Below are 11,424 nucleotides of genomic sequence, written 5' to 3'. Positions count from 1 at the left end.
GGATTTCACAATTTCGATGTGTAGTTTGCTGGAACGGAGCTTATATTCCTTGCTTTGTTGAGATTTATGTAATTTCTATGTTTGCATTAGTATTGGTTCATGGGTTAATGTTACTTCTATGTTTGCATTAGTACTGGTTATCTATACTTCTTTGATTAAATATTTTTATTATGAATGCTTTTGGAAATTTGCAGGCGAGATAGCAACAACTGCAGGTACGACGGAAAAGAAGGCGAATGTCACATGGAATGGAGCTACGGATGGGGTTCTTTTGGCAGCCCTTAAGAATCAGATAGCTGAAGGACAGAAGACTGGTGCCGGGTTCAAGGAGTGCGCTTACAATGCTGTTGCGCATGAAGTGTCTGATGCCCTGAACAAGACCTTGACTAAAGATAATGTCAAGAATCGGTTAAAGACACTCAAGACAACCTACAGGACTCTGAACTCCATTATTAATTTCAGTGGCTTTGGCTGGGATGAAACCTTGTGCAAGATATCGGTTGACGAAGAAGTGAAGAATGATTACTTGAAGGTAATAAATTTTTATCGTATATCACTGCGAGTCATTTATAAGTTACGTGTTTAAATCATCTCTTCATGACAATGACAATTGTTGTTTGCAGATGCATCCAGAAAACTAGAGGTTCTTTTCGAAACGATATCCACTCTACGAAGAGATGAAAGCTGTATGCGATGATGATTACGCACGTGGAGAGGAGGTGAGAGATAGGAGAGCGGTCCCCACTCAGGCGACGCAGGAAACACCGGGTGCTTCTTCATCAACCCAACCGGTTGGGCTCGATGATATGGACGACAGCTTCCTCCGTACTCCGCCTCGTGCTAGAGCTTCTTCATCTACACCTGCCGTAGATGTTAGCATGGGCTTTAGTGACTCCTCTCCTACCAGGGGCCCAACTTCTGCTACTGGTGGGAAGAAGTCAAAGAAGCGTCCTAATGCTGCACTTGTATCGGAGTTGCAAGTTGTGTCTTCCAGCATTAATAGGGTTGCTGATGCCATAATTTCTACTGGTGAGGTGCACAGCCTCCCTGACCTTAAAGATGAGGTGCTGAACATTGGTGGTTTCCCCAGAGGTGAGCTCCTTGATGCTTATGTGTACCTACACGGGCGTCACAAGGAAGCTGAGGCATTCCTTTCTTTGGACGATATGGACCGCGTTGAGATGTTGGGGCGCATTATGCGGCGCTTGCCTATGCAGTTATGAGTTCCTTTTTTCGGTCGATGTTTTTTGGTGGTTGGATCTTTTTGTTGAACCGTTGATATTTGAACTAACCATGTGATGTTAATCTATATTTTGGTTGTATGGGTTTGATGGACTAACTTATGTATGGGTTTGATGGGTTTGTTGGTATGGGTTTGATGGACTATTATGTGTTGTTTATGTGGTACCATGAAGAGGACATTCTTTTCCTTTCCTTGGTTTTTGGGGTTTGCCATTGGTGTGGGGTTAGTACCATGATTGGTGGCTATTTCTTATGTGGGTTTGGGTTGGATGCTTTTATTTGTTACCAAAATATGTTGTTTTGTGGTGTTGTTCATGATAAGCTTAGCTTCACTAGTGTGCTTAAAGGTTGCACTAATTTAGGAAATATTGGTAAAGGACTACAAGTTCATTGTAATATAATCAAACTGGGTCTTGGTGATAATGTCTTTGTTGGAAGTGCTCTTGTGGAGTTTTATGCTGAATTTCATTGCTTTGATGAGTCAGCAAAGGTTTTTAATAGTTTAGAGTTTAAAGATATTGTTTTGATCAATGCAATGATAGGTGTACACACTAAGAATGGGAATTCTAAGGAAGCTTTTGTCAATGTGCTGAGTAGAATTGACGGATATGAAATTTTGAGAGGTGGGGTTCAAATTCATGGTTTGATAATTAAATTTGGCTTTGAGGATGATGGTGTGATAGAGAATTCTCTTGTTGGGATGTATTCTTGTTGTGATGCCATGGATGATGCTTTTGATTTGTTGGTTTATTTGGGTAGCAAGAACATAATGTCATGGACAACTTTGATTAATGGTTATGCCATCCATGCGTGCTTTTGCAGATGCTATGGATGCCTTTTATTGGATTTATCATGAAGCCATGATGATTGATAATGTCTTATTAGCTTGCATTCTTAGTGTTTCTGCTGTGTCTGAGTCTTTGGATCTGGGTACTCAAATTCATTCTGTTGCCCTTCAAATTGGGTGTGAATCGGACATATGTGTCAGGGAAGCTCTGATGGATATGTATGCAAAGTGTTCGACCATGGAAGGTACACTGAAAATCTTTGAACAGATTAGTCATCATCGTTATTTAGTCTTGTGGACAACACTGATTTCAGGTAATGTTCATAATGGGTTCTCAGTGGCAGCTTTGAGAAATTTCTCCCAAATGCAAAAGGAAGGCGTCAATCCAGATTTAGTTGTGTGTATCACTGCCCTTATGGGTTGCATTGATATCAAGGCTATTGATCACGGAAAACAAATTCATGCTTATACAATCAAGTTTGGATGCAGTGCTGATATCTCAGTTCAGACTACCCTTTCTCTCTATTCTGAATGTGGAAATATAAATTCCACACTTAAATTGTTTGGAAAGATTAGTAGCCACAATGTTACTTCATGGACTGCACTTATATCGGGTTATGCAAAACTTGGATATAGCGAAAATGCTCTAGCCTTGCTAATTAAAATGCTTGATTAGGGATTTAAGCCTAATCATTTCACTCTTGCCACTGCACTAGCGGCCTGTTCTAAACTAACAGCTACTGAAACTGGGAAATTGCTTCATTCCTTAGTCTTAAAATTGGATTGGAAAATGATAAATTTGTTGGTAGCGCTCTCATCGACATGTATTCAAAGTGTGGAAGCATAGAGAATTCAGTTAGTTACTTCATGGGTACATCAAAGAGTGATATAGTGTTGTGGAATGCTCTACTTTCGAGCCATGCCCACAGTGGAAATGGCTTAGAGGTGTTGAAGGCTTTCAATGAAATGAAAAACTATGGGGTGAAGCCTCATGAGGTCACTTTTCTTGCAGTCCTCTCGGGTTGCAGCCATGGCAACCTTGTTGACAAAGCAGTCCATTATTTCTTTATGATGCATGATTATGGAGTCAGTCCAGAGAAGGAACATTATGCGTGTGTTATTGATGGTTTTGGGCTAGCCGGGTTGTTTAGGGAGGTGGTGGAGTTTATTGAGGGAATGGGTTTGGCACCAGGGACAGTGGTGCTGAGGACACTGCTCAGTTCATGCATTGTTCATAGATATATTCAACTAGGATTGACTGTTGTAGCAAAGTTGGTGGAGTTGGGTGATAATGACACTGCAACTAGGTTTCTTTACTGCTAAAAAAAGGCAACTCAGAATTCTGATTTAATCATGTTTTTAAACAATAGTTGCATGGTTTTTAGTCACTCTGAGCTGTTCTATCTCTAAAGTTTTACTTGCCTTCCATACATGAATTTCTAATTTTTGATGTTTGGGTCCTCTCTCCTTCACCAACCTAATGGCAGAGGGTGCCCCTTCTCTACTTATGTGAATGATATTTAGCATTGCTGATTTTATTATGATTTGGGGTCAAATTATTGAGTATAGAAATATTTGTAAAGTTCTCTCTTATGAAACTTGTATCATTTTATTTTAAATTCAGGGTAAGGCACTACAGCTTGTGAATGAAAAACCTTGCTTGAGATCTAAGTAAATGTTGTTTATTTATCATTTGTTATTGCAACTATTATGTGTTGTTTATGTGGTACCAGGTAATGGCGAAGGATAAGTTTTATGTGGTTTTCAAGGGACGGCAGGTGGGCATATTCGACAGTTGAGCAGACTGTCACCTTCAAGTGAACAAGTATAGTGGAGCATCTTATCGCTCCTATGCCACAAAGAAGGAGGCAGAAGCAGCCTTAAATGCATATGATGAGCGCCATGAGGATTTGAAAGACAAGCGTGAAGAGGACATCCACAGTGTTCCTTGGTTTTTGGGGTTTGCCATTGGTGTGGGGTTAGTACCTATGACAGTAGTATTTTAGAATTTTTTTCCCACTTGTTTATGAGGTATGTTTACTCACATTATGATTTTATATGCAGACTGGGCATTAAAATGGTTGCTGATGCCAAAATTACTACTGGTGAGGTACACAACCTCCCTGGCCTCAAAGATGCAGTGTTGAACATTGATGGTTTCGTTAGAGGTGACCTTATTGATGCTTATGTGTACCTTCACGGGCATCAAAAGGAAGCTGGGGCCTTCCTTTCTCTGGACGAGATGGACCGAGTGGAGATGTTGAGGCGCATTCTGCGCTGTATGCGCCATTTGGCTATGTGATGTTTATCTATTTTTTGTTGAACCGTTTATATATGAACTATATTTTGGATGTATGAGTTAGGTGGAAATGTTATAACTAATGTTTAATTCCTGTTGGTGGATCATACTATGTATGTGTTGTTTATGTGGTAGCAGGTAATGCCAAAAAAAAAATCTAGTGAAATATATGTTTAATATGGGTTTCTGCATATTTTCCCTTGCTTTATGGGCAAGTGAACAACAAGAAAACAGGTTTCCTGCATATTTTTCCTCGCTTTCTGGGCAAGTGAACAGCGAGAAAGTGCGGGAAAATCATAGTTTCTTTTCTTTTCCTTTCCATTTTGCCACGTCAGATTCCTTTCCTTTCTTTTCCTTTCCTGCAGCGGGAAAAGAAGTGAACGGAGCCTAGGGGTTTCGCTTGATTTGAAAATTTTGTGTGTCGAGGGCATTTTGGGCATTTTCAGAGGATTCCAAGTGATCTTGTTTGATATCACCCACCAAAAGAAGCAAACTTAAAGACTTTCTATTTTTTAGGTTTGACCATGAAGACATTCTATTTTTAACTTTCCCCTTTGGGGACAATCCAATTTAATGTCATTTTAGTCACCTTTGGGTACGTAATGATCAAACAGAGGCATTTTGGTCCGAAAAATTATTTCTTCTAAGGGGGATGGTTCGACCAAATGCCGAGGGTGCACCATAAATGTCATGTGGGTTGGGTTCATTAATAAAAATTTTGAATTTAAAGGATTTTAATGAATTTTTATTGAAAAAAATCCAAAATATATGTCATAAGGCCCATTGGGCTAAAGTGGACCCACCCATGTGGGTCGGTCACATAAGTGGGCGCCCCACATGGGGAGGCCACATGCAAAAACCTCCAACATGGGATGAGGTAGTTGGTGACATCATATTTTTTTTGAAAATATAATAAAGAAAGGAAGAACTATAATTAGAAATGGCTGGTATGGTCAGGTTAGTAAATGACCATAACTTTTTACCTTTAGTCCAAAATTTTTACAATTATACTTATTTCGAACGCCTCGAAAAGATCTACAACTTTCTCATTGACAACATTTCCTGAATCAGCATCTAAATAGGTAAAAAATGAGGTCAAACATTGGGCAGCCCCCTCTTTGGACGAAAATCATTCATAAAAGCTAGTTTCCTATGTGAAAAGACTTCTAGATTGATCTTGAAGGATCTCCATTGTGTAATTTAGCATTGCTTAGCTTGCAAGAAACAAGGTTTAGAAATAAGTTCAATATGAAAATCGAAGAAGGAGAAAGTTAAAGCACAAATTGGAAACAAGCCAAATGGAGAGAGCTCACATTGGAAACTTCTAAATTCACTCAAACCTAGCCTTGTGCCTATAAAAGCAAACCCACCCAAGCCTTTTTCCTCTCTTAAAAAAACATCCCACCTTGTCTTCCCCCTCTAGAAAATTCCTTCCCCCATTGTGGTGTTCTTGATCATCTTTTATTGCTTATTTTTCTTCAAGGCACACTTGAATTTCTTCGTCTCTTCTTCAACAAACGTCAAAACCGAATTATATTGGGCGATCATTTGGGTTTTCTTTTGCGTATACAAGATGTGACAAAGCGTATATCTTGGATTTACACACCTTAGAGACAAGGAAAGAGATCAACGGTTATTATCTTATTCTATGTAATCTAGAACTAGTAACATGTTAGAGGTGTCTTTTCTTTGTTTTCTTCATTGGTTTTTGTAGAGAATTTCATGAGAGGTTGTCTTGCATGATCTAATATGATTTATGATGGGTCAATATACTTTATTACTGATTTTGGTGGAAGAAGAACCATGTTACATGTGAAAAATTGGATGTTTAACCAATTAGGATTTTAAGTAGAACTTGAATCGATTTACAAAGCAAGTGTTTTAAATCTAAGGATTTTTCGCAAAGTTATATTTTCTTAGTTTCAATTGGATTTAAAAAACACTATAAATCTGAAAGTTCCAAAATGTGGGCCTTTTGGTTAAGAGTGTTAATCATAAGACGGACATTCCTCCAAGGTCCATGGTTGTTTTATTCAAGGAAAGTGATGGTATTGGTTTGCAACCACGACTCTGGACAAAATGCAAGGTTTGAAATAACCCCTAGTTTTGGGTGAGAATAAACTACGACCGATGCGCATCAGGCTAGGGTGATGAAATCCCTAGCAAGACTTGAGGCAATCCGGGGACACCTTTCTAGACTCGCTGGACATGCCCTATGTGGGCCAAGGGTTTAGTGTATTCCTACTTTGGGAATATGCTCACATCTAGACCTGGCAAAAGCAACCCGTGCCCGCGGGTCAATCCGACCCACCCGCAAATTTGCGGGCATGGGTCTGACTTTTAGTGACCCGTCAAATTTAACCCGCGGGTTGACCCAACCCGCAAAAACACTGGCCGGGTCGGGTCAACCCGCGGGCACCCGCATTTTTAGAGTAATTTTTAAGAATTTATTGGAGAATGCTATCAGCACTTGGGAAATCATCCTATGGAAATGATTTTTGGAGTATAACGGACGGTTTGGATCATCCGATGGTGTGGGCCATACCATACTTTTAAAAAAGTGAGAGTGCCCTCAGTAGTGTTGATAACATTTCGTTTTTTTTTTAATAGGTGGTAATACTCTGTGCAAAGATGCGCACATGGGCGAAGGTTTCTAGCAAAAGCAAAAAGTAAAAAAAAACTAATCATTACAAAAAAGAAAAGTAAAATAACTGAGTTATAAAGTTTTAAATGAAAAATTACGGATAAATGGTTATGAAGTTATAAAATTACGAGAAAAATACCAACAACATGTATAGAGTTATTACAATTACGGGAAAAACTTCTGCGGTGCGGTCAAATCACGTCAAATCAGGAGAATTACAATCCCATATTATATCATATTATAATTGCGGGTGACCCGCGGGTTGACCCGGCCCACCCGCGGGCCGCGCGGGTCACCAAATTTCTGACTCGCAAAAATGCGGGTCACCAAAATTCTGACCCGTGTGACCCGCACCCGCACCACCCGCGGGTTGACCCAGCTCGACCCACCCGTTTGCCAGGTCTACTCACATCTCTCGAGAGTAATAGGTTTTGGCTTTGCCTAACTCTAAGCTCAGCATGCCCTATATGGGCATGGTATACGACTACGTGCGTATGCTGGGCTTATGCATTGTGATGAAGGCTTGAAGGTCCATCTAGCCGAGATGTATGAACAACCCTTACCAGGAGGCCCTGGTGCCACGGGAAGTCAGTACAACCTTATTTTAACGCCACCACAAGGGCGACGTGCAAAGAGGTGGTGCTTTCACGTCAAACAGTACCATGACAAATAACAATCCGGGTGATGAAATCCCAAACGCCACCCATCCGGACCAAGCACTAGTAACTCCCGAGGGTAGTAGGTATGCAAAATATGGTGTGTGCAGTATTTGACATAAATTAAATAGGTAAGCCTAGGTGCCTCCTAAGGTATTTTCACACGATTGGAGGCAATTTTGAGCATTGGCTCTTGAGAACCTGTAGAGAAAGCGTATGGTACGGAGTAGCCACAATTTGCGAAAAGATTCACAACTTACGATTACCCCTGAACGCAGCGTAGGGTTAAGATTAACTGTATTAAAGGCAGAAAAAGCCATGTTTTCTGATGATTTTCTGAAAATCTGCCAAGTCAAGTCATTCTTAGAGTTATAACTCATCTCCCCAGCGGAGTCATCAGTCTGTGGGAGTTGGTTTTTTTCCGCCCTGATCGCTTATCTCACGAGGCGCGGGATCACCATGTTAGGTGCTCTCTTTGAAAGAGTGGGAATGTTCATTTGTCTGTGTTCTTGTGAACTTGAGATCGGTGTCCGAATTTCACAACAAAGAGAGCTTCAGAGTCGTAACCTAGGTTAGGTCCTAGGACCTGTGCCTGCTTTCCGATGAAACACAGATAAAAATTTGAGTTTCATTGAAAGAGCAGTAACCGCAGTTGTACTATAGGTCGGGTGCTTAGAACCCATAATTTTACTCTGTTTGTTAAGGCTTGGTCCTTACCGAAATATGAGTAAGGGTTATGGTTACATTCGGAGAAGGTGTTAGGCACCCCTCATGCCCAGGGTAAACCTGGTCTCTTGACTTGATTTGGCAGATTTGGAGAGATTTATCAGAAATCTTTACTTTTACCCTTTTAATATGATTAGGCTTAATTCTTGTGTGTAAAATAAAGTGGATTTACAAAGAAAGAAGAAAAATTGGTTTGGCGTTATCCATATTGTAGTGTGAACTGGATGTTTCGAGTCACAGGATGATCTCTCAGTTGACTTCAATCAGGATAACTAAAACAAACAGAAAATGACAAGACATAAGGGAAAGAAAACAATGGGTTTATAGTTCCCTCCGTTTGTCCAACGCCGTGGAGCACCAGGGCTCTCGTCTCTGTCTCTTTTGTCTATGGTGGGACCGGAGACAGAGTGACATGATAAGGAGAGGGAACATAGACCTATTTACAAAGAGAGGAGAGGGATTTACGTTACAGGATTTAGGGCAGAATGAGCCATAAATCCCATACGTACCCTGCACCGGATTTTGTAATAGAAGTGCAGAAAGCAGGTAAATAATTGTAATTTTACTAAAAGTGCGAGGACGTCTTCCCAGAAATCGGCGGCGTAACGGCGCTAGTTGGATGATGTAGCTTCGTGTTCTTTAGAATTCTGTAGAACAATGGCGTCATTTGGACAAAGGGGCTTCGGGTTCTCCGAGAATTCGGCAGAACAGCGACGCTATTTGGACGAAGAGGCTTCGGGTTCTTCAAAAATTTGGCAGAACAACGACGCTATTCGGAGGGCCTTCGGTTTTTTGGCTATGCTGTAAAAGGCGGGTGCTGTGTAAAGACGGGCTTTTGTTGTAACTCTAGGACAAATTCGTTTTTGAGAAGTTTTTCCCGTTTCAATAACCTAGAGAGAGAGAGAGACCGAGAGAAAAAGAACAAGGGCTCTGGGACTCGTCATGAGACTTTTCCTCGCGACAACCTATCATTAGTTCCACCTTGACAAAATTGGGTGTCTACAGTATGTTGCTCATGAGGAGATGTGCTCCTTCGTGCGTCGCTTGTGAAAATCTCTCTATGGATTAAAACAATCTCCTCAAGTATGGTTTGGGAGATTCAGTGAGACTATTATGCATTTTGGCATGAAACAATGCGACATTGATCACTCGGTTTTCAATCATCAGACTACGCTTGGTTGTGTTCTTCTGATAATAGATGTTGATGATATTATCATACTGGCAGTGACTCAATGGGTATACAGAAATTGAAGGCCCTCTTGCAGAAAGAGTTTTTCACTAAAGATCGGTCGCTTGAGTTACTTTATTGGGATTGAGGTAGCCTACTCCACTAGGGGCCTCTCTCTCGCAAAGAAAGTACGTGTTGGATTTATTAGATGAGACATGTTACCTTGGGGTGTAACGGACCTTAATGTGAAACTTCGTCCACAAGAGGATGACTTTTTGATAACCCTAGTAGTTACAGGAGGTTAGTTGGAAAGCTCATATATCTCACAGTCACTCGCCCATACATCTCATTTGCCGTAAGGGTAGTCAGTCAGTATATGAGCTCTCCTCATACCTGTCACTAGGCCTCGGTGCTTCAAATTCTTAGTTACTTGAAAGGCGATCCAAGGAGAGGCCTATTATTTAAGAAGCATAGTCATACAAAGATAGAAGGGTTCTCTGATGCAGATTGGGCAGGATCTCCAGCAGATATGAGATCAACCATGGGATATTGCACCTTCGTAGAAGATAACTTGGGTGTCACGGTGAAGCAAGAAATAGGATTTCATAGCAAAATCCAGTGTAGAAGCCGTATACAGGTCATGGCTCACACGAGTGGAAAACCGATCTGGTTGCGCTCTCTTTTGTCAGAGAACGGTATCGCTCCTTCCTCTCCTTCTCAGTTGTACTGATAATAGGCGATTCGTATTGCTACAAATCCAGTCTTCCATGAGCGGACTAAACACATTGAGGTGGATTGCTATTTCACGGAATCCAAAAGGGCGAGATATGTACAGTTTTTACTAGATCAGTGGATCAACTGGCTGAGATATTTACCAAGTCCTTAAGTAGGGCTAAGTTGAGCGATATTGGTAACAAGCTGGGAATGTATGATATATACATTCCAGCTTGAGGGGGAGTGTTCGAAGGTGTATGTATTTGCCTAAGGGCATTGTGGTCTTTGAACTCTTTCTCTTTAATATAAATGCATAAGTGAGGGGAAGCATCTCTCCAACTCACTCGTTCCTCTCATTCTCTTGTCCTCTTCTTCTCCCTCAACACATGAGATAAGTGTATTTTCCAATTTTCAAAGATTGGGGAGTTTTATCATTTTTTTCTCTATGAGATATGCGTATACTTGCAATTTTTCATATGATATGAGTATTTTGGTCATTTAATTCTATCAGAGTGGGAAGCTTTGGTAAATTTCTATGTGATATGGGTATTTTGTCACTTTTATGAGATAAGGGTGCTTTTGTCATTTTTCATATGATAGGATTATTATATTATTTGCTATGGGATATGTGCATTTGTTAGTATCTATGAGATATGGTTGTTTCTCATTTATACTAGAGAGTAGAGATAGGCATTTTGGATAATTTCTATGAGTGGTACTTTTTGTTATTTTCACGAGATATGGGAATATTTTTCATTTTGCATGATATAAGAGTATTTTTGTCATTTCCAACAGAAATGGGTAATTTATCTTTGTTTTTAATATAGGGGTGTTTCAGTTAATTATTTTAGATAAGATATGGGTAGCTTTGTCATTTTTCATGAGATCTTTTTTTTTCATGATACTTAGGTCATCTTGCATGACATACAGGTAGTTTGTTAATTTTCCATGAGGCATGGGTAATTTTGTTATCTTCAATGAAATATGAGTACTTTATCATTTTGTAAATGATATGGGTAGTTTAATCATTTTATGGGACAGTGTACTATAGTTATTTTTCATGTTATAAGAGTATTCTTGTCATTTTACCATGTAGGGAAAATAACGAAAGACATTGCTTATGTCATACGCAAGTAGAAACCTCAGGACAAGCGCCGTTATTGGGCAGGGCGTAACCGCCTAGCCAAA

The 11,424-nt window shown here is 40.2% G+C and overlaps 1 protein-coding gene across 1 annotated transcript; it reads left to right on the top strand.

Moving 5' to 3' along the window:
* Nucleotides 1-1,342: 1,342 nt before the first annotated feature.
* On the top strand, nucleotides 1,343-2,705 carry LOC143861528 (pentatricopeptide repeat-containing protein At3g53360, mitochondrial-like). Its single transcript, XM_077372442.1, has 2 exons — nucleotides 1,343-1,997; nucleotides 2,065-2,705. Exons 1-2 carry the CDS (start codon nucleotides 1,343-1,345, stop codon nucleotides 2,703-2,705), a joined length of 1,296 nt encoding a protein of 431 aa, XP_077228557.1.
* Nucleotides 2,706-11,424: the final 8,719 nt, after the last annotated feature.

The sequence above is a fragment of the Tasmannia lanceolata genome, unplaced genomic scaffold (assembly GCF_043159265.1).
Source record: "Tasmannia lanceolata isolate RefF3 unplaced genomic scaffold, GAP_Taslan_0.1 ptg000037l, whole genome shotgun sequence".
Lineage (NCBI taxonomy): Eukaryota > Viridiplantae > Streptophyta > Magnoliopsida > Canellales > Winteraceae > Tasmannia > Tasmannia lanceolata.
The sequence above is the reverse complement of the archived record's forward strand: the minus strand, read 5'-3'. Positions and strand labels throughout refer to the sequence as shown.

Bases quoted from the DNA above. Each gene is read 5' to 3' on its own strand.
- LOC143861528 (XM_077372442.1), top strand. From the start codon at position 1,343: ATGTATGGGTTTGATGGGTTTGTTGGTATGGGTTTGATGGACTATTAT. The intron at 1,998-2,064 runs GTAGCAAGAACA...GTGCTTTTGCAG, and splicing joins TGATTTGTTGGTTTATTTGG to ATGCTATGGATGCCTTTTAT.